Source organism: Lolium perenne, chromosome 4, assembly GCF_019359855.2.
Source record: "Lolium perenne isolate Kyuss_39 chromosome 4, Kyuss_2.0, whole genome shotgun sequence".
NCBI classification, from domain to species: Eukaryota; Viridiplantae; Streptophyta; class Magnoliopsida; order Poales; family Poaceae; genus Lolium; species Lolium perenne.
This window is the reverse complement of record NC_067247.2, coordinates 232,660,992-232,684,507: the sequence shown is the minus strand read 5'-3', so window position 1 is coordinate 232,684,507 and position 23,516 is coordinate 232,660,992. Positions and strand designations below refer to the sequence as shown.

The following is a 23,516-nucleotide window of genomic DNA, read 5'->3' as shown; positions in this document are numbered from 1 at the left end:
CGGCAGGCGAGGCATCACCATTAACGTGGTATTAACTTGTCGAAGCGACGCACCTAACAAGGTATTAACTTGTCAATGCCTACAAGTTGTAGACTTGGGTTTCGCGGAAGTAGAGGGCAAGTAGATCTCGAAGGTTTCGGCCGAAAAGGTGCTCGACTGCTAAAAACTAGGGTTGAGTTGAGAATAATATCGGTGCTTTCTTTGTCCCTTGACTCCCTCTTATATAGGAGGCGGAGCCGAGGGTTTCGTATTACACAAGTTACAATTGCCGGGAGACTCTTTGAATCCGTCCCGTAAAGTTACAAATCTCTATCCCTAATCTATCTCTTCTGCCATAGTCGACGTCTTTATGGGCTTCTGGGCTTCATAAACTTCAGGTAATGGGCTTTCATTAAACACCGGGTACTATCTTCGACAGGCCCGTCTGGGATGCCTATGTCAGTAGCCCCCGAGATTTTGTTTGAATCGCAGAGTCGAGTAAAATCTCCATCATATAATTTATTCGTAAACTCTTCGATTTGTTTACAAATAATTTATTCGAGACATATATATCTTGCACAGGGATAATGGTAGATGGGGCTGGTTCATCTGACGGATCAGGTACCCGTTAACTGCTCTCGTGGCAAACCCGCAAAAACCTACTTCAAGATCAAGTCCCTAGACATGATCCCGGGATACTGGCGTAATTCGACATGTGCCGTTTTAGGACTTACTCATGAATCGAATTCCAGTCATGTTTATAAAATCCATAGCGCGTCCGCTAGGAATGTTTATTCGCATCTGTTGATACAGAAAAAAGTAGCAGAGCGCATTCAGGTGCGATACCACGCCACTCAGGATAGAACCTGGGGTCTTACCTTCGTAAAGTTTTACGACATCCAGAGGTTTTATCGCGGCGGACGCGCTCCAGGAATATATTGTCGAGTACCTTTGTCAGCTGTTGGAATAGCCAATTTCGTCGAGTCAATCAACGATAATATCTTGACGCTCCCGACGGGAGTACATGCAGAGTTATGTGTAACTCGAAAATGTAAGGCGACAACCATACTCCTTGAATTTTATCGACTATTCTTCTCATCACAATTTATCGGGTGCGCGACCAGCGCTGCCGATGTGAGTAGCTCCCGAGGCTACAGTCAAGTATTTATTCTTGGTTGTAGGCTCAATTAAATTAAAAAATAACTCCTTTCTGTTCCTCCTTTCATTTTATCGGGTGCGCGACCAGCGCTCCCGATGGGAGTAGCCCCCGAGGCTACAGTCAAGTATTTATACTTGGCTGTAGGCTCACTTCTTATCTCCTTTAAACCATCATTTATTTATGTCCTTTATGCCCTCCTCTTATCAGAAGTAGTCATTCAACTTCGGATAAGAGTAGCCCCCGAGAATTTGAACAAATACTTGTATTTGATCAAAGGCTCTCGAAGTTATATTATTGGAATCCTCGACAGTTCTTCTGCCGTTATTTTGAAATACCTATTTGAGATTTTCCAATGACGACGTTGATGCTGACGATAGCCACGAACTCTGTATTGGGAAGGTGCGAGTCCTGTCATGTCTCTGATATGTGGGTCCAAACCTCTGCGCTTTTGACACGTCTTGGGAGTGGGGGACACACGTCCTCCGCTTTTTCCGGCACGCGCACTGTAACGCCTGTCCAGTAACTTCACAGTGAATATACGTTTTTACCCCTGTAGACACGTGTAGGGCATAGGATCCATTTTTATTTTCATCCAACGACGCGACGGTTCGGTGGCTTGCCATAAGTATCTCCCTTCATCCTCATTCATCCCCTTCGCCGCGCCGCTCATCTTTCCTTTCTCTCTCCAAAATCACCATTGATGCTCCAATCTCGTGCGCTCTTGCTCTCCTCCAAAGCTCGCTTTGATGCCACCGCGCACGAAGCTCACCAGGCACACCGCTCCAGGAACCAACCCGTCGATGGAGCCTACGGAGATTTCCGGGTGGGAGAGATCTAAGATCTCTAACCAAGATCTGAAGACCCTCAAGACATTGGGGCTGCTGAAGGAGGAAGCACTAGTCTTCCCTAGCGATGAAAGTTTCCCTACGTCGTGCATTGGATATCGGGTAACCTTCGTCGACCACCTCATTCACGGCCTTTCCACCACCATCCACGAGTTTCTTCGTGGACTTCTCTTTGTCTACGAGATTCAGCTACATCAGCTGACCCCCAACTCCATCCTTCATATCTCGATTTTTATCACACTATGCGAATGCTTTCTCGGGACCCATCCTCATTGGGGCCTGTGGAAACGCATCTTTTATCTCCGGCGCAACAGCTCTCACATTGTCGCCTACAATGTGGGCGGCGTTGTCACCTGCATCCGTCCCGACGTTGACTACTTCGACATTAAATTCCCTGACTCCGTTCAAGGATGGCGCTGGAGATGGTTATACGTCCAAGAGGAGCACGTCGACTCGCAGGAATACAACATCGCTCCTTTTGACGGTGCCGCGAAAATCCTTCGGCGCCGGTCATGGGACGCCGAAGCTACCGAGGAAGAGAAAACGGTGACCAATGCTCTGATGAAGCGCATCCACGATCTTCAGAACACCCGCGGTAAAGAACTATCGGGTGTTCAGATCACTGCTCACTTCCTTAGGATTAGGGTGCAGCCTTTGCAGGCTCGCAAAAACCCCCTCTGGATGTATGTTGGCGAAGAAGATGTCGACCACATATCCAAGGACCTTTCTGTGAAGGACTTGGAGAAGCTTGTTCGACGTTATTCGTCGCTGAGCAAGAACTGGCGGTTCCAATCTCTTGTCGCGTGGAACCGTACAGCAGCAACCACGCCCTCCCCGAAGTAAGTAACTTCTCTCTCGGGTTGTATTTCTATTTTTCGACTGCTGTCTTGCTTACTTACTTTTCCCTTGGTGTTGATTTTCCTTCTTCAGAACCATCGAGTCCTATCTTCTCTTTCTCCCCGACCTGAGGGTGGAGAGGTAGATGAGCGAACATTCGTTACCGACGATTCGCAGGAACCATCTCATCCTGAGAGTGAAGTCGCAGGATCTCACAATTCTGCGGCTTCCTCCGAAAAAGAGACTGACTCAGTACGCTCTCCTCCCTCCGCAGTTTCTCCAAAGAACAAAAGAAAAAGGGATGAAGTCGAAGACTCCGGCACCTCCAAACCCAGTGGATCACCTGCCGAGGAAACTTCTCCTGAGGAGGAGGGTGGCTTCTGTCCTTATGACGACGCCATTATTAGCTCGTAAGTTACGCTGTCTCTTACTCTTGCATGTTTCTTGTGAATATTCTTACGTTTCTTTGTTGACAGTGGCGAAGAAGAAGAAGAGCCTGCGGCTAATCTGACGGCCCCAACGAGCATGTCAAATACCTTGGTTCTTTTTGAAGCACACCGTGCTGCTGAAGAACCTTCGCCTCCTCGCCATCAAGATGTGGAAACGTCGACTCCTATCGCCAGCCCCCGAGCTCCTTCGCCAAAAAGGCCAAGGATTGGACTTGGCGAGAGCCACGACTTTTTGGCTGGAAGTTCAACGACTCCTCCCTTGGATGATGTAAGTATTCTTGCGGCTATTTTTAAGGATGTCAGTCTCATGTTTTTTTACCATTTGTCGAGCTTTTCCCTTATGAACCTATCTCCCGACTTTCTTTTTGTAGCCTCTGATAAAACATTTCATCAATCTCGGTACCCAATTTATTGGGTATCGTGATACTGTCGAAGATTTGAAAGGTAAACCTTGCTTTCTGCGGATGAGATATTTTTACTTTCCTCGGTTAGACTGTGTTGTATTTTGACTTCAAATTCCTGCATCGTCTTCTTCCGCCAGAGGCTCTCGACAAAGCCAACAAACGCGCTGATGATCTTGCTATTAAGTTTGAGCAAAGCGAAAAGGCTCGCAAGAAAGCTGAGCAAGACGCTACTTCTGTTGGAGATCTTCGCAAGAGGCTTCATCATGCTGAGAATGCTTTAAGCGAGAAGATGACTCAACAGATTGCGCGTGAAGAGGCCATCATAGGTCGCTTAGAGTCTCAGAACCGGCGCTTTGTTAGTAAGTTTCTTGATCTTATTTTCTAAGCTTCTTCTAAGATTGTCTCTCTGCATATTTTTTACGAACCCGAATCTTATTCCAGCAGGAAAAATGGGTGAAGATTTTACCCTTCACGAAGCTGAGGAGGATCGTCTTCTCGACACCCTCTCAATCCTCGAGCTTCATGGGGATCTAGCGCGCAGCAGTATTGCTGATGCGCGGGCCGCGTTCACGCGCCTCTTCCCCTACTTCTTCCCCAAGCAAACACAACCAAATACTTTCTCTGAGGTTGCCAGGTGCTTCCTACCCCAGGAGGATCTTAGATTGGCTTTTCGGCAGGAAAATTTGAAGGTTGGAGTCGAAGGAACCATAGCCCTGGTTGCCGAAAGTCACCAAAATGTCGACTGGGCGAAAGCTGGCGAAACGAAGGGAATAAACAAGGAGAAGTGGAAGTCCTTGGTGAAGGATGCCAAGCCGCACTCTAAGAAGATTCTCTCCTTCCTGGGATACAAACCAGCTACTTCCTCCAGTACCGCCAAGCCGGAGGTCAAGTAGACCAACTTATCCCTCGTTCTTTTCTTTTTCTCTTTTGGTAGTTGTCGATATCTTTATGATGTACGACTACCTTTGTCGACTCACTAGGAGCCGACCTTTTGTAATGGATCCTCACTTATGTAAATATCCTGACTTATGAATGAAAAAGAAGGAATCCTTGTTTGGTAATTGATGTCGACTTTTTCTTTCTTCCAGTTGGTGTTTGATAATTACTCTAAGACTGCTGGACCATCATCTGCTTCTCCTGCTACGTCTCGCTCTAAACGGATAGCTGTCGACGTTTTCTTGGACAATTCTTCATGTGTTAACTCAGATCAACTAGAATTAGCTGAACTTCGACAGCAACTCCAAGCCATGAAGAAACAATCCATTATTGTCATGGATCAATCCCGCAAATCGTCTGAGCGGGAGAAGATAGCTCTTCAGCAGGCTCAAGAAGACTTAGAATTGAAAGAAGCTGCTGTTGTCGAGGCCTTACAGGCTACCTCTCGAGAAAATTATATGCTTGAACTACTGACTGACACAAGTCTGGATATGGCGGGTAAGTTTTGCCCTTTGTGTTCTTATTTTACTTATCCATGTATACTTTTGCAAACCTCATTGTATCTTTTGATATGGTTAGGCTCATTCTTGGATGCTACTGCCGAGGATCAGCGTGTTGATGCGAGGTCTGAGGTTCTCATTCGACTTGCTCTGCAGAACAACGCCAGCTTTTGGTCCAGTCCAGACCGGACCCGACAAATTATACGATTCCAGGACGGTGCTGCTCAGGTGTGGGAATATCTTGAATTCTGCACGAAGACGCTGGCCATGGTTTACAACGCCATGTTTCTTCGGAATCTTCAACCCAAAACACTTCCTGAGTTAATGGACAAGTTCAAGAGCGTTCGTCGTATACACGGATTTGTGAAAGCTCAATTGATGGCTGGTGCCAGATTTTCTTTGATTATGCTGCAGATCTGCTACCCAAAGTTGGATATGTCCAACATCGTTGATCTCTGCCACGCCAGATTGAGGAAAAGAAGGAGGAACGTCGACAGGATCAATGACACGGTAACACCCGTAGCTGAGAAAATGATTGAAGATCTTCTTCGGATGGATGCTGCTTTCTTTACCGAAAACCATTATGCCGATTCCATGGGTGCATCTGCGGAAGGTGAAAGGGAGGACATAGATGACCTGATCAAAGATGATTGATGGTCTTTATCTTCTGTCGAGTTTTTCCTTAAATAAAAGAGATATCTTGTATAGTTGCGAGAACCATATATAGTCGGATCAATTTTTACTTATTTTTCCTCTTTTCTCTAGCCCCCGAGTGTTTCGGTAGGTGTATGTATTTTTATTGCTTGCAAGGTGTTTGGACCAAGGCGAATGATTTGTGAGTTATATATTGTAAAGGTCGAGTCTATATTGTTGAATCTGCGGGTTGCAAGCCCCCGAGCCTGACGAAAAAAGATGTACATCACCAATATTTTTACTATATTGCAGCATCGCGAGCCCACCTCATTAAAAACCTTTCAGCCCCACTCGGTGCCCTGAAAGGAAAAAAGTGCGTCTAAAAACTCGCGAGCTTTTCAGTACATTGTAAGTTTACATATGTAACTATATTTCGGCTTCTATGCGTAAAAACGCCCGAGCTGCGCCACGTTCCAGGGGTTAGATTCCTCCTTCCCCGTCTTCTTGTCCTTCAGCCTGTATGCGCCTCCTGGAATTACTGGGGTGACGATATATGGTCCTATCCATGGAGACTCAAATTTCTCGTGACTGTCCTGAGTGAGCCGAATAACCAAGTCGCAACTTGAAAGGATCTTGGTCGCAAATGTCGACTGTGATAATTCTTCAAGTTTTGTTGGTACGTGGTGACTCTTGATAACACCTCGTCTCTAGCTTCGTCGATTGCATCGACATCATCTTCTAGCGCCTTTCTCTAAGTTTCCTCATCATATTCCGCTACTCTCGGAGAATCATGTTCTATTTCTATTGGGAGCACTGCCTCGGCTCCATGAACTAAGAAGAACGGGGTTTCTTGTATCGTTGTGTTCGGTGTAGTTCGTATGCCCCATAATACGCTAGGTAACTCCTCTGGCCATGTTGATAAGGGGGATCTCAGCAGATCCTCCTCGGGTGTTGCCCGATCTATTGTATCGTTGTGTTCGATCTAGTATAATAGATAAACGCAACGCCGAACCCTCGGAGGGATGATACACGTGAACACACGCAATGGGAAAAACCCTAATGTTTAGTAAAACTTGTCTATCCCTAACCCTAGCCGCACCTCCATCTTGTTTTGGACCGCCGGCTTATGTCATGGTTGTCATCTTAAGCCATTGTCCTAGGGAAGCCAGTAGGGCAACTCATGTTCTTGCTAGTAAATCGGATCGGAGTGGCCTTAGTCCATTGTAGTATTTGTGTGGCAAGAGGGAGTAACCTCCTGATTTTGTTTTTTTTTTCCTTTTAAGACTTTATAATCTTGCACGATGTATTACGCCATGATGGCTTTCAAATAATAAAATGTTAACATGCCAAATGGTGATCGTGACTATGCATGTGGCGCGTACAGTTAAGTGATGGAGAGTGGATTGTAGGGATGGAATGGTGGAACTGCATATATGGAACATGGGGGCATGTGAACCCACTTTTTGAAAAGTTTCGTTTGTGATGTCAAAACATGTTTTAAAAATCGAAACACAAAATGATTTCCCAGATGATCTCAAATATATACCCTGGACATGAGTTTCGTGACGAAAAAAGTTTTCATTTTGTCTCGGCAAAAAAGTGAAATTTTGCAGGGCTATATAGCAGTATATATGTGACGTATTTTGTTTTTTTTAGATTCTGAAATAAAAAAGCGGTTTCTCCGCGAAAACTTTCTACGCACACATGGAACATGCATACGTACCCCAGATATTTTTATTTCAGAATTTTTTAACATTTGAAAAATGCATTTCCAACTAGGGTTCACATGCACCCAGGTTCAAACCGGACTTTTCCTGGAATGGTGATCGTATAACCTTCCAAGAAAAATATCATGATTGCTATGTATCATGCACTCTAATTCGATTGAGCTAAATACATGGGCCATCCCAATAATTGTTCTCTAGGTGCGTTTTAGTTCCACTTTTACAAAATGAGGTGGAGTAGTCCTAATAGTTGTCAATCCGTGTAAAATTAGTTCCAATCAGTCTGATTAGCCGAATAGAACAAGTGGCAGCCACCTTTTACTTTTTTTTAAGGTAATCACAATATATATTAAGCAGACAGGCCACCTTATTAAAAACCTCCCAGTTCCCTTAGGTACCCGGCAGCCATATTTTACAAGTGAACGGCTCAGGAAATTTGCATATCAGTGCCTTTCTAGGATCACAAAAGTATGTGGTATTCGTATTTCTAATTCCTAAATTGATGCATTACCTGTACTTTTATTTTGCACACAGCGGCACCAGGCTGTACAACACATAACACGTAGTCATTTTACCTTCTGTGTATCCCCTACCGTGGCAGTAACCACTATACACTAAGCTTGGGACGGTAATATACGCTAGCAAATTTCTTCGTAATGGAGTCAACACAGGCCATCCGTATTCTTTCAGGTGTTGCCGGGTTGTCGAGGGGGAACCAGTCAAGATGACCCTCCTCGGCCCTGGCTGCGGCGACCGCGTCTTTTATCGCAAACAAGATGGCGGAGGCAAGGAAGAACGGCGGCTCTCCTACAGCCTTGGATGAATGGATGGCCCTTGGATTTGGAACGCCCTGCAGTGAAGAGAATAACGTGTGGGGTTAATCAAGAGACGCCAACTAAATGAAAAGAGATGGACGCTTTGAAAACAATGCAATTCAGAAGAACATTGTGAAAGATAGCTAGGAAGTTGATATGCAAATGATATTCTTTTGTTACGTATGCAAGATTCCGCGTTTGCCACTTTCTTGATCCTGTGCAATAATGTATGTGGGAAGTACTGTCCAGTTCCCACTATAAAGATCAAGCAAACTGTGGATACCTACATCTACACTTCACATTATTTCTTCCATATGCCTATGGTTGCTACAGTGGTAGAAAACCATCCTGTCAGATATCATTGGCTTTCTTTTTCATGAAAGACATCAATTCTTCTCAGATTCAAGTTCAATTATAAATTAGTTATGTAGCAAGGTTACACTTACACTTAAACACAGAAAGGTAACACAAGGCAGAATAGCAGCAGTTAAGTGCTACGATTAATATAAGACAGCTGATTCGCCATTAACAGGATAAAAAAACGGATGGATAAAATGGGTCAGATGTCTGATTTCATATTAAAATGATTTTCACGGTAGTTTTAGTGAGCTTATTTTTGCGACATCTGGTGAGCATGTTACCATGTGTAAAAAACAAATCACGGAATTTGAACTAATGCAGCAAGCACCCCTGATTTGTAGCGTCTCACTTCTATAGTTGCAGTAAAAAAAAACAGCACTTTCTCCATTGTAGTAATATTTGAATCAAACTTCCTTTTTTCAATGAGAATCCAACTTCTTCGACCAGGTCTATATAGAAATGGAAAAAGGGGGAAACTTACCTTCAACAGTGAAACCTTGAAATTGAGAGGTATATCATTTACAGAGGGTATTTTGTAAGAGCCAGGACCACAAGTGAAAAGGTGTCCAGGGCGGATCCACTTGTGGTTGTCATCCCCCCACTTTAGCTCTTCCATGGCAGCCCAACCCAGACCTTGGATGAAAGCTCCTTCAATCTGCAATAAGCCATGCAAGTTAAAGAACAGCAAAAGAAAATATATGGAAGAAGGATATCACTACTACTCCAGATTCCTATTCTATCATATCCTGTAAACATACCTGGCCAATATCAATTGCTGGATTAATTGAATAGCCAAGATCCATGACTATATCAGCTGTCCTTGTGTGGAAATCCCCCGTTAGGGTGTCAATCTCAACTTCTGCAAATGCGGCTCCATAGGTGAAGTAATTAAATGGACTTCCCTTGCCAGCAATCCAATCAAACCCAATATCAGGGGTGATATAAAACCCATGAGCAGAAAGATCTACCCGTTCCATGTAGCATGCTTCAGCTAACTGGAAAATAGAGCACCAGACCAAAATTAATTGAACTGCTAATATTTTTACAGCTGGAATACAACATTTTTAATTAATTTTATGTGAACATACACCTAGGTTAGGTGGGAATAGTAGGAAGCATCATCAAGCAAGCTGTAGCAATCAAATCAGAAGACGCAATAAGTTTGATCACAGCTCGCTACTATCCAAGGTAGAACTTAGAAGGTATACAGAAGATACAGAAGCAAATGTAGCGACAGAGACAGTTGTAAGCTATGGGTATGGATGCTAAAAAGCTTGAGCTCAGAGAAGCTATTTTAGCTCCTACAAATCAGCCTGACCTTGAGCATGAACTCAAAATTGTGAACCTACAAAGCTTGAACAGCTGGATAAGGCTCTCCTAGATGTATATCCGTATAATTTGACAACTTGTCAAGTTGAGCTGAAGCCTTTATCAAAAGCTACATTTTCATAATAATTGCAAGATAGATTTCGATACCACGCTCCCTTTGGCGAGTTTTTACCAAACGTGTTCTCAAAAGGGGTGAGCTTGAGCTCGACCCATTGTCAGCCCTAGTAGCGAGCTGTCAAATGTGAGTAGAGAGCAAAGATTACATCGCTGCCACTTCTCCAGATGAAGGAGAAATTCAGTACCTACATCATCTGAAGTTGCCACCTCATGGCAGTAAGTGTTATTCACTGCCACTTCTCCACAAAGTTGTCACCTCACAAAATGTGTAGTATGCTAGGGAAGCACACAACGCTCTCTACCAAAGACGATTCATACCTTTAAGTTTGATGAGAGAGCATATATTTGGGTATTTGGTTCAGGAAACAACGGCAGTTGCCTTGCCAAGTAGGTGCTTGGCCATCAAGGTGAAGGATTGAGGGTTTCAGGGCATTTCGTAGAGGGGAAAGGATGATTTTAAGTGGTTAGTGGAGTTACAATGTCAAGGACCTCTTTAAACTATTCTTTTAAGAGTTAAAAAAATCAATAGATGTCAAGACAAATGTTTGATCAAGGAACATAAGACAACCAATACCACTTCCAACCAATTTCTTACTAATGTTGATTCCTGCTGTGGGCCTTTTGGGCCTATTGACACTTGAGACTAACTAGCGACACAAGATGACAAGTGATAAAACACAGGATAATCATTAGCCCCATTCAACAGTACTGGCTTTCAAGAACCCCATAGCAAGCATTTTCATACTTGATGGTATTTGACGTTAAAACTATTATATGTGCTTGCAGTCCATTACACTGGCTTGATGGTTTTACTAGTCCAACGATTAGTCCACTGATTGTGCTGGTTACCCTGTTCTGGTCCCAACACCAAATCTGTAGACTGTGGTATCATTGAAGATAATGCATTGTACAGCTGAAAAGGGCCGTGAACTAATGGGTTGCTGCAATAGCATCACCAGCTAGTGAGCACGACAAAGTCTCAACACAACCTAATGCAATTTTATCATATTAGGGGTTGTCCTGAAAATAAAGTAATGTATGTTTACAGTTCACCAATTCTTCAAACATATTAGGTGGTTATCTTAAAAAGAAAGTAATGTATGGTTACAATTCACCAATTCTTCAAACAAGAATCAATTATGTGAGCCCCCAACTACTCAAGACAAAGAATACAATATTGATAATATTACCTCCGCAAAGGACTTGTGGTTCCCCCTACTAGCAATTGGTTCCATCCGAGCCTTTATTTGCTGACAAGCATCCAGAACTGCAGCACCATATAAATCTGAACTGGCAGAGGCTGCTGTTGGTGAAGAATTTGGAACCTAAGCATATGAAATGTGTGACCATCACATCATTGGTAACAGAAATAGTACAATACACAAATAAATCCAAAAACAATTCTATCTTAGCATATATATAGGGGGATTTCTGCCCACCCTACTAGCAATGGGTTCCAAATCTTACCTTATCTGTACTTGTCTCTGAGATAAATACACAGCTTAGAGGGATATCTAGTGACGAGGCAGCAACTTGGGCTATCTTTGTGTGTAAACCCTGTCCCATCTCAACCCCACCATGTGTTACCAGGACAGTACCATCAGTGTAAACTTGCACAAGAGCACCAGCCTGCAATTCATCCATGAAAACGTACGTTAGATTAAATAACAATGCATAAGCAAAAAAAAAGTAAGCCGCAGCTAAAGTTTTTACTTTTTTTTTTACCTCAAAACTGTAGGGGAGGCCCCAACAGTAAATTTTATTAAAATAGAACAATATGCATAAGATTGAGGGAGGGAATGTACAAAAGGGCTTAGCCCAGGGCATAGCACAAAAGAACTACAGACCGTTTAGCCAGGTTATAAGGGGGAATTTGAGGTTGTCCTTCATTCTGTAAGAAAGAAGGAAGAGGTCCCTTTTGAAAGAAAAGGTCCAAACTCTAATAGAAGGTGTTTCATTTTCAAAATGTGACCCTTCTATGCTTCCAAATATTCCAGCATGCTGTAGCAAAGGCTTCAAAGAAAAAAGGTCTTCCAAAGTTGCGTCTAGACGCTGTAAGCATGCTAAAGTTTTTACTTGTTCAGTATTTCCCAATGGAACTCCTATGATTTTAACAAAGACACGAAATATCGTCATGGTACTGGAGTATACACGAGCGAAACATGGCACTCATCACATTACTGAAATTTCATCCACAATCAGCGAGCAAAGTATATAATCCTGCAAATTCTTCCTCTGGTACCAGCGCCAGTGACATGGTACAGACTGCTGGTGAAATGGTATAACTGGGTGTTTTGGGATACGTATGCGATGACCAAGACACCACCCCCCACACACAGGTGACGCCTGTTTAGACGCCTGTTTAGTCCATTCCCCGTTTAGCTATCAGGCGCAGGACCACCAGGGACCAAAATTTGAATGAATTTGAGCTATAAGTTTGTCATAATTGTGCTGGGACTCAGTTTATCATATCCCTAAGTAGAAAAAATTAAACTTGTTCATACAAAAGATGCTAACATGATATACTAAAATCGTTTGCCAACCCTCCCCAAACATTCATGAAAAAAAAAATAACGCAAGTATTACATTCAACTAAGCCCAATAAACATTTAACCAGAAAAACATGATAATATGCTCTCACAGCAGCCATTGTATGTATATGGAATTTGCAACTGAAAAGACTGAAGTGTATAGTTTAACCAAACATGAAATGGCCAAAAGTGCACAAAGCTAGCAGAACTTTGCACATAAAGTTAGTGAGGGGCAGCTGTTCACCTGATTCATAAACTTTGTAGTGAAGGATATGCCAAATTTTGTGGGAACCATAGCAATGCCTCGCTTTCTCCAACGATTATTATTGTTAAAAACTTCTACTGATTTACGAGCCTCCACAAAATTACAAGATGCCTTTAGTTCATCCCAAACCGAATGTAGTGTACAATTCTGGAGCAACTGGCCATAATAAAGCACAGTGCCCTCACTATGGAAATTAAGTTCCTGTAAAGAGTATATCAGTTAAACAACGATGGGGTGACAAGACTAACACCATCCACAAAGATGTGCACACTTACTCTTATCTCTTCTGGATTCCGCTTGAGTTCTGTAGCCATGTGTTGAATCCAATTTTCTGCAATCAACATACCTTGTGGACCACCAAAACCTCTAAAAGCAGTATTGCTTGGGAAATTTGTAAAGCATACTTTCCCACTGACTCTGATATTTGGTATATCATAGACATTTTCCGAATGAAACATAGCACGCTCCAAGACAGCAAGGGACAGATCTAGTGAGTTACCGCCATTGCTATAAATTTCGAGGTCTAAGGCCAGTATCTTCCCGCCATTGGTAAATCCAACCTAAAGATCAATTATACTTCAGGTCACATACGGAGAAAATGGAAGTTCAGTATTAGTCATATCTTAGCTAAGTATCCACAAATGACTTCAACATCACATGACAGTAGTCCATTGTATTCACTGGTTATTATTTAGTATTCTTTTCTCAAACATGCACCCAAGTGCATGTCATTTTGTGTTAGGAGAAAGCGTCGAGATGACACAGGTACAATGCAGAAAACTGACCAGAAATAAACCACCAGGCTAGCAAAAGAAGAGCAGAGAAAGGAAAAAACAAGCGTACCCCTAGCTAAGCCTTTATAAGTTGTCACGTCAGGAGGATTGTCAGTTGGCATTCATATCTATCTGTCAAATCTTAAAACATGGTCCATATGTAGTTGCTACGTCCTCCAGAATAAATCAACCTAGCTAGCATTTCCAAGTTTGCTGTGATTATTTGCTATGAACTAAGACGATTCTGTCATCAGACACACGGCAGTACCGATCTGACTGAAAAAGAATGTATTTTTTATGCTATGTACCTTATATTTCCCCAGGAAACTGTGCCTCTGTCCAGTTGTTATCATGTCAACGTCCCTGTCCAAAACAATCTTCACAGGCCTTCTTAGACAATAGGAAGGTACAGATGCCGCAGCAGCAAATATTGCTGATCTAGTTTCTTTTCCACCAAATCCGCCACCAATACGCTTAGTCTTGCAAACAACTTTTGATAGTGGAAGACCGAGAGCATTGGCGACATACTTCTGATGCTTTTGGGGAGCCTTAAGATAAAGAGCATCTAGTCAAATAAGAGTAAGACAAATACTACCGACCAATGTTAAATTAAGCATATACCCTTTTATGTTCAATAAATTTATGTTTATATAGTTCTATGTTGGGTTTCATATCTAGCCTACCCCAACTTGCTTGGGAAAAGGGCTTTGATGTTGTGGTTGTTTTTGTTATAGTTCAGTAGAACTCCACATTCATCATATTAAATAATGTCATACTTAGTCTCTTGCATTTATTTTACCTGTTCAGCGACATCTATGCGCACACTGGCACTCATGTTCTTTCAAGAAAATTCCAAAAAAAAAAAACTACTGGATAATTTGCAAAAAAAAAAACTCTCAGTACTCAGTACCACTTAATTCAGCTAGGTAGTTTCCCGGTGATTTAGTCCAATGGAAGCTGGCAGATTTGAGGCCTACATAATATATCTAGCAACAGCATGTCGTGGTTCACATTGGAAGAACATTAAGCTGAAAGCTGCCAAAACAGGCTCTCAACCTTTGGATGCACTTCTCTATGATGAAAAAACACCGTGAGCCTTGATTACATGTGATACAGATGAAATATAACAATTACTGGAACTGAGTCATTAGATGATTAGGGATCATCTAATACACAAATTTCTTAGAAATGAAGCCTACTGTTAAAATGAAAGGCAGAGTATATTTTTAAAATGGACCACACCAAATGCTGGGCTATCCCTTACAACAAGCAGAAGCACCAGGTGCATGGGTCCCACCACGTTTACCCCTGCCTCTTAACCTGACTCATGTTTGAAGAGTAGCAAGTGACATGTTCACCTTCCCAGCATATTGCTGTCCAGTATCGGATTGCTTTGCACTATTTCCAGGTAAGAGACTGAGTGTCGCTCCTACTTTTCTAGATTAAGTCTGTGAAGAGGATATATTACTGCTATTACTTGAAGAGCATGAAAGAAATTAACGACCCATGCCTTTCACACTATTAATTCAGAAACTAAAGAACAGAGCATACTTGAGTAGATGAGATCATATGAATTTCATTTCCAGAATCAACTGGCCAGACAAGAGTGCATTGAGGTTCCATGTAGAAGTGCTCTTGACCTCCAACTCGAATTTCTCCTTCTATAATTTTATCGCATGTATTGGACACGAAACATTGTTCAACATCCCCTTTTGAAAGGCATCTCGTTGTATTTGGATGAAAGCTATCAGCTTTGATAGCTTCCTCTATTGAGAGTATTGCCGGCAGGTCAGAATACTCAATATTTACTTTATTTGCAGCAGTTTTTGCATTATCATGGGTATCTGCCACAACAATTCCAATGATCTGCCAATGAGAGGACAAAGGTGTGACTGAAAAAATAACAAAGATGCGAGATTTCCCACCTACCAAGTCATATCAAAACCTGTATGCTTAAAAGTTTAAATATCATGTCCAGCAACTATACCTGGCCAACACAAGTAACAATATCAGCTGCAAAAACCTCCTCGTCATGGATAACTGGCCCAATATGGTTAGCACCAGGCAGATCTTTTGAAAGGAAGAGACCAGCAAACCCAGGGGAACATTTGGCAACTGAATCATCGATTGACAAGATGCGAGCGTGAGCCTTCTTACTCAGTACCAGAGCAGCATGCAAGGTATTCGGGGGTGTCGGTGTGTCATCAACATATTCCGCCTCGCCAGTGACCTAGCATATTGGAAGATCTAGCAAGTCAGTAAAACAAAATATATGGAAAATATATAATAAAATATTGGGTTGTTAGTTTTTTTTTTTGCTGTTTCTTTTCTTGCTTCTTTCTCGAACATGCACCCATATGTGTGTAGTTTTATAATAAAGAAAGGCCAAGATGACGCAAACCCTACAACTTCACACCACAAGAAATCAAAATCGAACAAAAGGAAAACCAAGCTAAACTACCAAAACTATAGAGAAAAAACAAACAGACCTAACTGTACAGCCACACCACTGTACGGTTCTTTGTTTTTTTATTAGCTCCATCTGGAAGTTGGTTGTATTTTCACGTCATTCAGGCAAACTTAATATTAGACAACGCCAGGAGGTAACTAACTGATAAACCAGAAACAACTGGTTGTAGTGTTTGGTAACCCAGTTTTGGATTGCCTCATCTTGCCCACTTTGTGGTGCCTTTGGAGGCTTTGAAACAATTGCATCTTTGAGAATGAGTGCCCAATTGTTGAGGATCTGGTGATGCAGGTTACCGATCCGTGCCCCTGATGCCTGATGTGTATCACCCTGTACATAGTGCAGCGTAGCTTCCTCTATTTTGTTTTTACTTTCTTTATGCTTTTTTTTTCTACTGTTGTGGGCTGTAACTTGCGCCATACAGATAGACTTATCATTGGTTTGGATCAGATTCAAATTATCAAAAACCCCAAATAGCAAAATGAGCTCGATGCTGCCTTAGTATCGATGCTCGAGAGTGACAGCATTGATGAATTTGAGATCTATTAAGCAGAAAAATAATAAGATCAGGAAGAATCTGACATTAGTTCAATCCAAGGTCCAAACTGAACTTGATGACTTCTTCACAAGCTCCCAGCAGAGGCTACCGAAAGCGATGTTTACACGTGAGGACTGAAAGATGCATTGGTTTTTGGATAGATATGCCAGGTTCCCTATAAAGATGGTGTTTTGAAACAGAAAGTTCTAGGAAGAGATGAGCAACCTCGTAAGACAAAACGGGTAAGTCAAGGAGGGATGCAAAGAAATGCAAAAACAGAGGACAGTGATTCTTTAAGTATTAACTTTCCCCAGGGTGAGTACATACTTATGTTAAGCTTGGTATGCACTACTCTCTCGGTCCTTCCGTCTATAAATAGGTGGCGTATAAACTTAGATAAAAAGTCAATGTTTTTAAAGTTTGATCAAGAATATATACCAAACTATGAAGATCTGTAATACCAAATCAATATCAATAGATTCATCATAAGATATAATTTCATAATATACATATTTAATATTATAATTTAGATATTTTCTTCAATATATTTGGTCAAAGTTTGAAAACATTGACTTTTGGACAAAGTTTATACGTCACCTCCTATGGGACAGAGGGCTCGAAGTTCTGTGTTGCAACATAGGAGTGATACTTTTCATGGGAGGTGAAAATAATAGACATACTACATCCGCCACCAGGTACTGCAGGTACCCATTGTCAACACTTATTGTGTAAAATGCTAGACGATTAAAAATACCTGAAGCATAGCTGACGCATGAACCATTGGTTGTCCAACGGCAGTTCCTTGCCCCACTAATTCATAACCTTGAGTACCAATAGTAACTGGCCTAGTGTAAGACTGTATAGCTGACATGTTAGCTGCATCCAGCCCCTCCTTAGACAATCCTTTGATGTTCATCTCATGTGTAACATAAAGGAAAAATTTGAAAAAGAAACTCAAAGTAAGTGAACTGCGAAATTCAACCATTCCACCTGGTGCATTCTCTGCTAGTGGAATGTCCTCTTTTAACAAATTGAAGGTCTCATTTAACAATCCGTGGTCCAACTTCTTTCCAACAAGGAATTTTTCAGTCTTTGCAGCTGTAAGTGGAACTGCAGCTACCCCTCCGTAGACAATAGAGACATCAGATACTACACAGTTTCCTTCAGCTTCTGTTATATGGACACGCATTCCTGCATTCACCAAAGCAATGTCATCCTCCCTTCTGTGTGCTTGCTTAAATTCTTTGACATATTCAAATGGTCTTGTCCATGGTAGAACAACAGAGAGCAACACTTCATCAGCCTTTAAATCAACTTTGCGGTAACCAAGAAAGAAATCTTTTGCAACTGTGGTCCTAATATTATTGTTAACATCAATTATCTGGAATTTTGCCCCTGTAGCCATCCAAAGTGGATTTAGGTCTGATATTGGACTAGCAGTACAAATATTACCACCAACAGAAGCAACATTCCTGATTTGTGTTCCCGCGAACCATTTTAGCTGCCCTAGTATTGCCTGACAAGACGAAGTTTCATGAGAACCACGCTCTGCTACAACCCTTTTGAGGAACTTTTGGAGCTGTGCAAGTCTAACTGCAGAACCAATTTGCAATCCATCTTCTTCCACTCTGAGGGTATTAAGCTCTGGAACATGGGTAACTGAGATCATGACCTTATATTGAGCATTCTTGAACTTAGTTTCAACTCCTACTTCAGAGTTACCAATGATAAGTTTTGCATCTGGGTAGCATGATTTCAAATGCAGTAGCTGCTCCAGTTTAACAGGTCTATACCACCTGATCCCATTAGATCCATTCAATTTAAGTGGCATAACTTTTCTCAACTGAAGTTCTGAGGGGAAAATGAGCTCCTTTTCACTGTACGCATTTCCATCAACTTCATTATATGAACAAGGTAAGTAGGATTTTACGGACGAGGATACTGAAGATTCATAAGCACCAACATCTGTCTCATTTCTGCATGAACATGGCTTCCCAGTTGAAGGGCAGATAGCTTGGCCATTGGCATTTTCTGAAGGTGAACCGGTGTACAATGAATCATCCGTTTTCGCAAAAACACGGAAGGCATCTATTATTGGTCTGTAGCCAGTACACCGACACAAATTTCCTGCAAGGCTTTCTTCGATCTGCTCTTCTGTAGGCGGATGCTTACTTGATCTTAGCAGTGCATACATGGACATCACAAAACCAGGAGTGCAAAATCCACATTGTGAACCATGTGCCACGGCTAAACGTTCCTGTAAAGAATGTAGAGCATCACGAGAAAGGAAAATATGTAAAAAAATGACTGATTAAAGTATTGCCACTAAAAGTAAAACTTTTATTTTTTTTCAGCATACAGTAGGCCGTCAATAAAACGACACACTTGGCATGTGACAGCTTTTTTTCGAGACCGCAGAAGACTTGCGTCTCGGTTAGGTAGAAGAGAGAGAAAGTACAAGTCCACATTTTGAATAATTGGATATAAAATAATAAACTCTGAGACAGTAAACACTAAATACATGTAGTTAATGGGCAGGGATTTTGCTAGTCTACTTGACATCTTTGGAGAATGGGGACAGTTGACCTAGTTGTGTAATATGACCTATTTACACTAAAAACATAACCTGTCAAAGTAATTGTTTTTCTACAGGTTAAATGCCTTTTTTATATACTGAGAAAAAAGTAGTGTTATCATTTGACCTATTTAATATCCTCATCATGCCAATTGGGTTGCTTTAGTCATGCCCGTTAAGTTATGGTATTTTTGCAGTGTCGCAGCTTTTTTTCAAAATGAGCGAATCTGCACACTTAAACGCGACTATATACATGCTTATCTAGACCAAATCTAACCAAAGCCGCGGCACTTAATTTGGAACGGAGGTAGTATTTGGCATGTTTACCAACCTTACATTAAATAGTATATCAACTGTTAAACGTGTAAAGGTGTGTCAATTTATTATTGTGCTTGTATCGAGGTGAATGGATTAGTATCAAATATCTGAATCAGACCTGATGCAAGACCACAACCGACCTACTGCGGTATACATGAACATGCTTTACTGCTGCTAAGCAATCTTAACCTTTTTCAGTACGCTTTTAAGCAATAGAATACTGTATTATCATAAGAGAATTCAATATATTCCATATTCAGGTCCTCTCGTGGATCCGATCCACCTCAGGTCCTCCCACGGTGGAGGGTGATTTCGCAGAGTGGTGGTCGCTGGCTGTGCGGACCGCCCCTCGCCAGCTGCGCAAAGGAACTTCGTCGATTATCATGCTTACGGCGTGGTGGATATGGAAACACCGGAATGCGGTGGTATTCGACAACGCACGGTCTTCGGTGACGTCCCTATTCAACGACATTAGGTCTGACGCGCGGCAATGGGCGGACGCGGGAGCCCGTGCTGTCCGCCAGCTCCTCCCCTAGACTAGTTTTTCTTGGGCTGAGTTGTATGGCGGGGTGTGCCCTTTCAGGGGCTTGTACATATAACTTTCTTTTCTATCAATGCATCGAAACGCAAGGTTTTTGCGTTTTCGCGAAGAAAAAAAAAATCCATATTCACCAGTCAGCATGGAAATACAATAAAAGAGCACTACTATCGTCCACCTTAGTTAGGATCATATTGCCAACAGAAGTAGCTGACATGGATACCTAAAAGTCATACAAAAACAGTGCATTACCTGGACTGGGTGCAAACCTCGCTGGCGGTCTCCAATTCCCTCAACTGTGATTATATGCATTCCTTCCAATGAATAAAGTGGAGCCAAGCATGCGTTTATTGCAAAATGCCTAAATAAAGTAAATATTTTTTGGTTCAGAATGGAGCTCAAGTTCAAGAAATAGGCAATAACCAAAAAAAGATGCATAACAACTAATGCATATGATTTTCATTCGGCTCTTAAGAATGGCTCATTAGCAATGCACCTCACTATACACAGGTTAATAAATGCACACAAGCTGAAATGGAATGGTTCCATCCCCCATACCCATAGAATGGAATGGTGCGAAGAACGGAAACCATTCCAGATTTTGTTTGGTTAGAGGGATGGGATGGAATGAATATGGTTCAAGTCATCTCTTGTATAGAACTGGTGAGGTTGCCTTACCTCCAGCATTTGCATATGTATACATTTCAACAATAACTCATTTGCACCTTCAGCAACATTTGATTTTATTAAAATCTAGCAACAATAACTCAAACTAGATAAGTGATAGCAGGACTTGTCGAAGGAATATGATTCTCACTGTGATTTCTTCGTAGGTTGATCATAGCATGACACCATGACAGTGCAGGCTCCACAACCGCCTTCACCACATCCAAGCTTTGTTCCTCGAAGACCAATATCTACAATACGTGGTTATAGAGAAATCAGATCGCAGTTTGCAAACCACCATATGTAAATGATACAAGTAGTATGTGTTCTGGCAAGTGCCGCGGCCTATGACCCTGAAGCATTGTCTTGAAACTTCTCAGAAGAAGGTTGTCGCTGACAATGATGATGCTTGTACAGAGCAGTGCTATGGGATCAGGAGGCAGCTGGCGTTTTGGTTTCTGCTCTGTGAGTATGAGTTATGTTCTGCCTTTTCCTTGGTGGTTGTTATCTAGCGAGTGTGCTGACAAATCTATGTAATGTCATGCAACGCTGGTGATCCCAGTAGGATCTATGTTGCTTTGCTACAAGAGCAAGGAGTATGCAATATATTCTCTTAAAAAGGTTCAGCGCCTTTCTACAGTAAGAGCGTACTCCAAAATCAACTGTCTTGAGACTTTGAGAGAATAATATTTTTTGATTCCGTGTCCAAATGTAAGATTATTTGTACAAAAGTAACCATAATGCAATTGCATAAATGGATCAAAAAACATTCTTATAAAACATACCCCCCATCAAGTTTTCTTTTTGTTCTAAAAAAAAAATCAAGTTTTCTTTTCTATTGCTAAAGTGACACACCTGACACCCCGAAACGACCTCACATCAATTTCACGATTCAGGAATGACACGCCAGACATGGATCGTATATAAGCATACATGCAAGTGTAGAGACTAGAAAGAAGAAAGGATGAAGGGGAGCGACCTCTGAGGTACTGGAGGAGGGTGAGGTGGGCGAGGCCATCGGGGAGCAGGCGGCGGACGCCGTTGACGTAGATGACCGCCTCGTCGGACCAGTCCGCCGCCGCTGCCGCCCCCTCCTCCGCCGCCTTGGTGAGCGAACCCATGAGCAATGACCTGGCGCCGGAAGAGAGATGGAGGATCCCGATTTGGATCGAACTGCTGTGAAGTGAGGGCGGTTGGCTCCGGTCGCGTGACTCCTCTCCCCTCCTCTCCTCTGGGAATTGTTTTTAGAGACGGGTGGAACTGGATATGCGTGGAGTGACGTGGCGAGGATGATTCTGCTTGTGAAGGCGGTGGTAGTACGTAGTAGCGCAGCTCACCTGCCTCTCAGACCGACTTGATGAAGAGACCCGCGGTAGCTCAACATCCCAAATGAGCCATGGATCTTCTTTTTGGGTTTTGCTTCGGTGCTCTTCCTTCTCCAAATTTGGGCACCAATGGCAATTCTTTTAATTTTTCGTGAGAGGATGACACCGAAGCACACCTTTTTGCTCGTCTTCGTCCTCTTTTTGAGGTTGCATAGGCATCCTCAAGCATATGTTTTTATCGTTTTTTTTTCTTTTTTTGGCACTCTCAACATGATTACTTGCATTCAAAGCATTACCACCAAGATAAATAGTTTAAACTTTTAACATGTCTAAAAAGTAACTCTTCGATATCATTGGAAACTATTTTTTATTTTTATCTTTTCAATTTTTATGGGTTTATATTTTATAAGTTAGTTAGTGAAAGTAAATTTATATGAAATGTGAAACAAGAATAGAACCTTAGCGATACGCTCACCGGCAACGGTGTTGGAAAACATCTTGATAATCCCTAAGTGCAGAAAATCGTAGTATTATAATTCAATAAGTATTTAAGTTGAACCCAGGAGAATCTATTATTTAAATCCCTATAGCCCACTTATGTGGCCCTTTATGCAAAGCGATGTGCTAGGTGTGTAAGGTTATTTTTACTAATAACTAGAAAACTGTAAAGTGTTGAAAGTAAATAAAGAAAGTAAACTATGGCAAGTAAAGTAATGGAAATTCAATTCGGCTTCGGGTGCATATGCTCTCTTGACCAAAAAGTTATAATTTGAAATGTCGAAATTTTTTGATAAAAAATTCTACACGGACATCTCCATAATATATGTGTGTTTGTCAAGTTTCGCGATGAACCAATAATTTTTGTGGTCTATGTAAAAAAGTAAAATTTGTCTTCTGAAAAGCCATATTTTTAGCATTGAATTTTTTCTTTTTTACACAAGCCACACGACAAGTCGATTTTTCATGAAATGACTTTGTGAGCGCGTAGCACGTGTATATGTATGTGTGAAATTTGCGTTTCGACTTTTTTGAAATTTCAAAATAAAGTAAAGTAAAGACTATAAAGTTAAAAGCAAGTAAAATAAAAATAAGTAACTCAAGGGAGAAGTTGTTTAGGCAAATTGTTATTTTATTTGTTTGGTTGTCTCAATTAGTGAAGTGCATGGATAGTCCTTTTGTTGTTTCTTCTAGAGAGGAGCCATACATAGATGCAGCCATAAACATGAGCAATCACCCCTACTGATTGATCCCAATGTCGTATCCAAGAAAACAAGGGAGTTATTAAGATATAAAGTCCAACCACCGTTGTATCCTCATAGTTATATGTCATGTTAATTAACCATTAATTAATATAGCATGTATATTCAAGACTTGGAACACGGTTTTTGACAATCTCCGCCTATCCTCCTCCTATCATCCTGCAACGGTGACAA

The 23,516-nt window shown here is 41.7% G+C and overlaps 1 protein-coding gene across 1 annotated transcript; it reads right to left on the bottom strand.

The window, feature by feature from the left end:
• Positions 1-7,833: 7,833 nt before the first annotated feature.
• On the bottom strand, positions 7,834-22,139 carry LOC127326103 (xanthine dehydrogenase). The gene is made up of 14 exons (XM_051352960.2): positions 21,738-22,139; positions 20,910-21,009; positions 20,345-20,453; positions 17,416-18,918; positions 15,644-15,886; positions 15,208-15,522; positions 13,965-14,204; positions 13,159-13,443; positions 12,863-13,084; positions 11,555-11,716; positions 11,278-11,412; positions 9,400-9,636; positions 9,123-9,296; positions 7,834-8,316 (listed from the first exon to the last, which is right to left on the bottom strand). Exons 1-14 carry the CDS (start codon positions 21,877-21,879, stop codon positions 8,074-8,076), a joined length of 4,110 nt encoding a protein of 1,369 aa, XP_051208920.1. The 5' UTR covers positions 21,880-22,139; the 3' UTR covers positions 7,834-8,073.
• Positions 22,140-23,516: the final 1,377 nt, after the last annotated feature.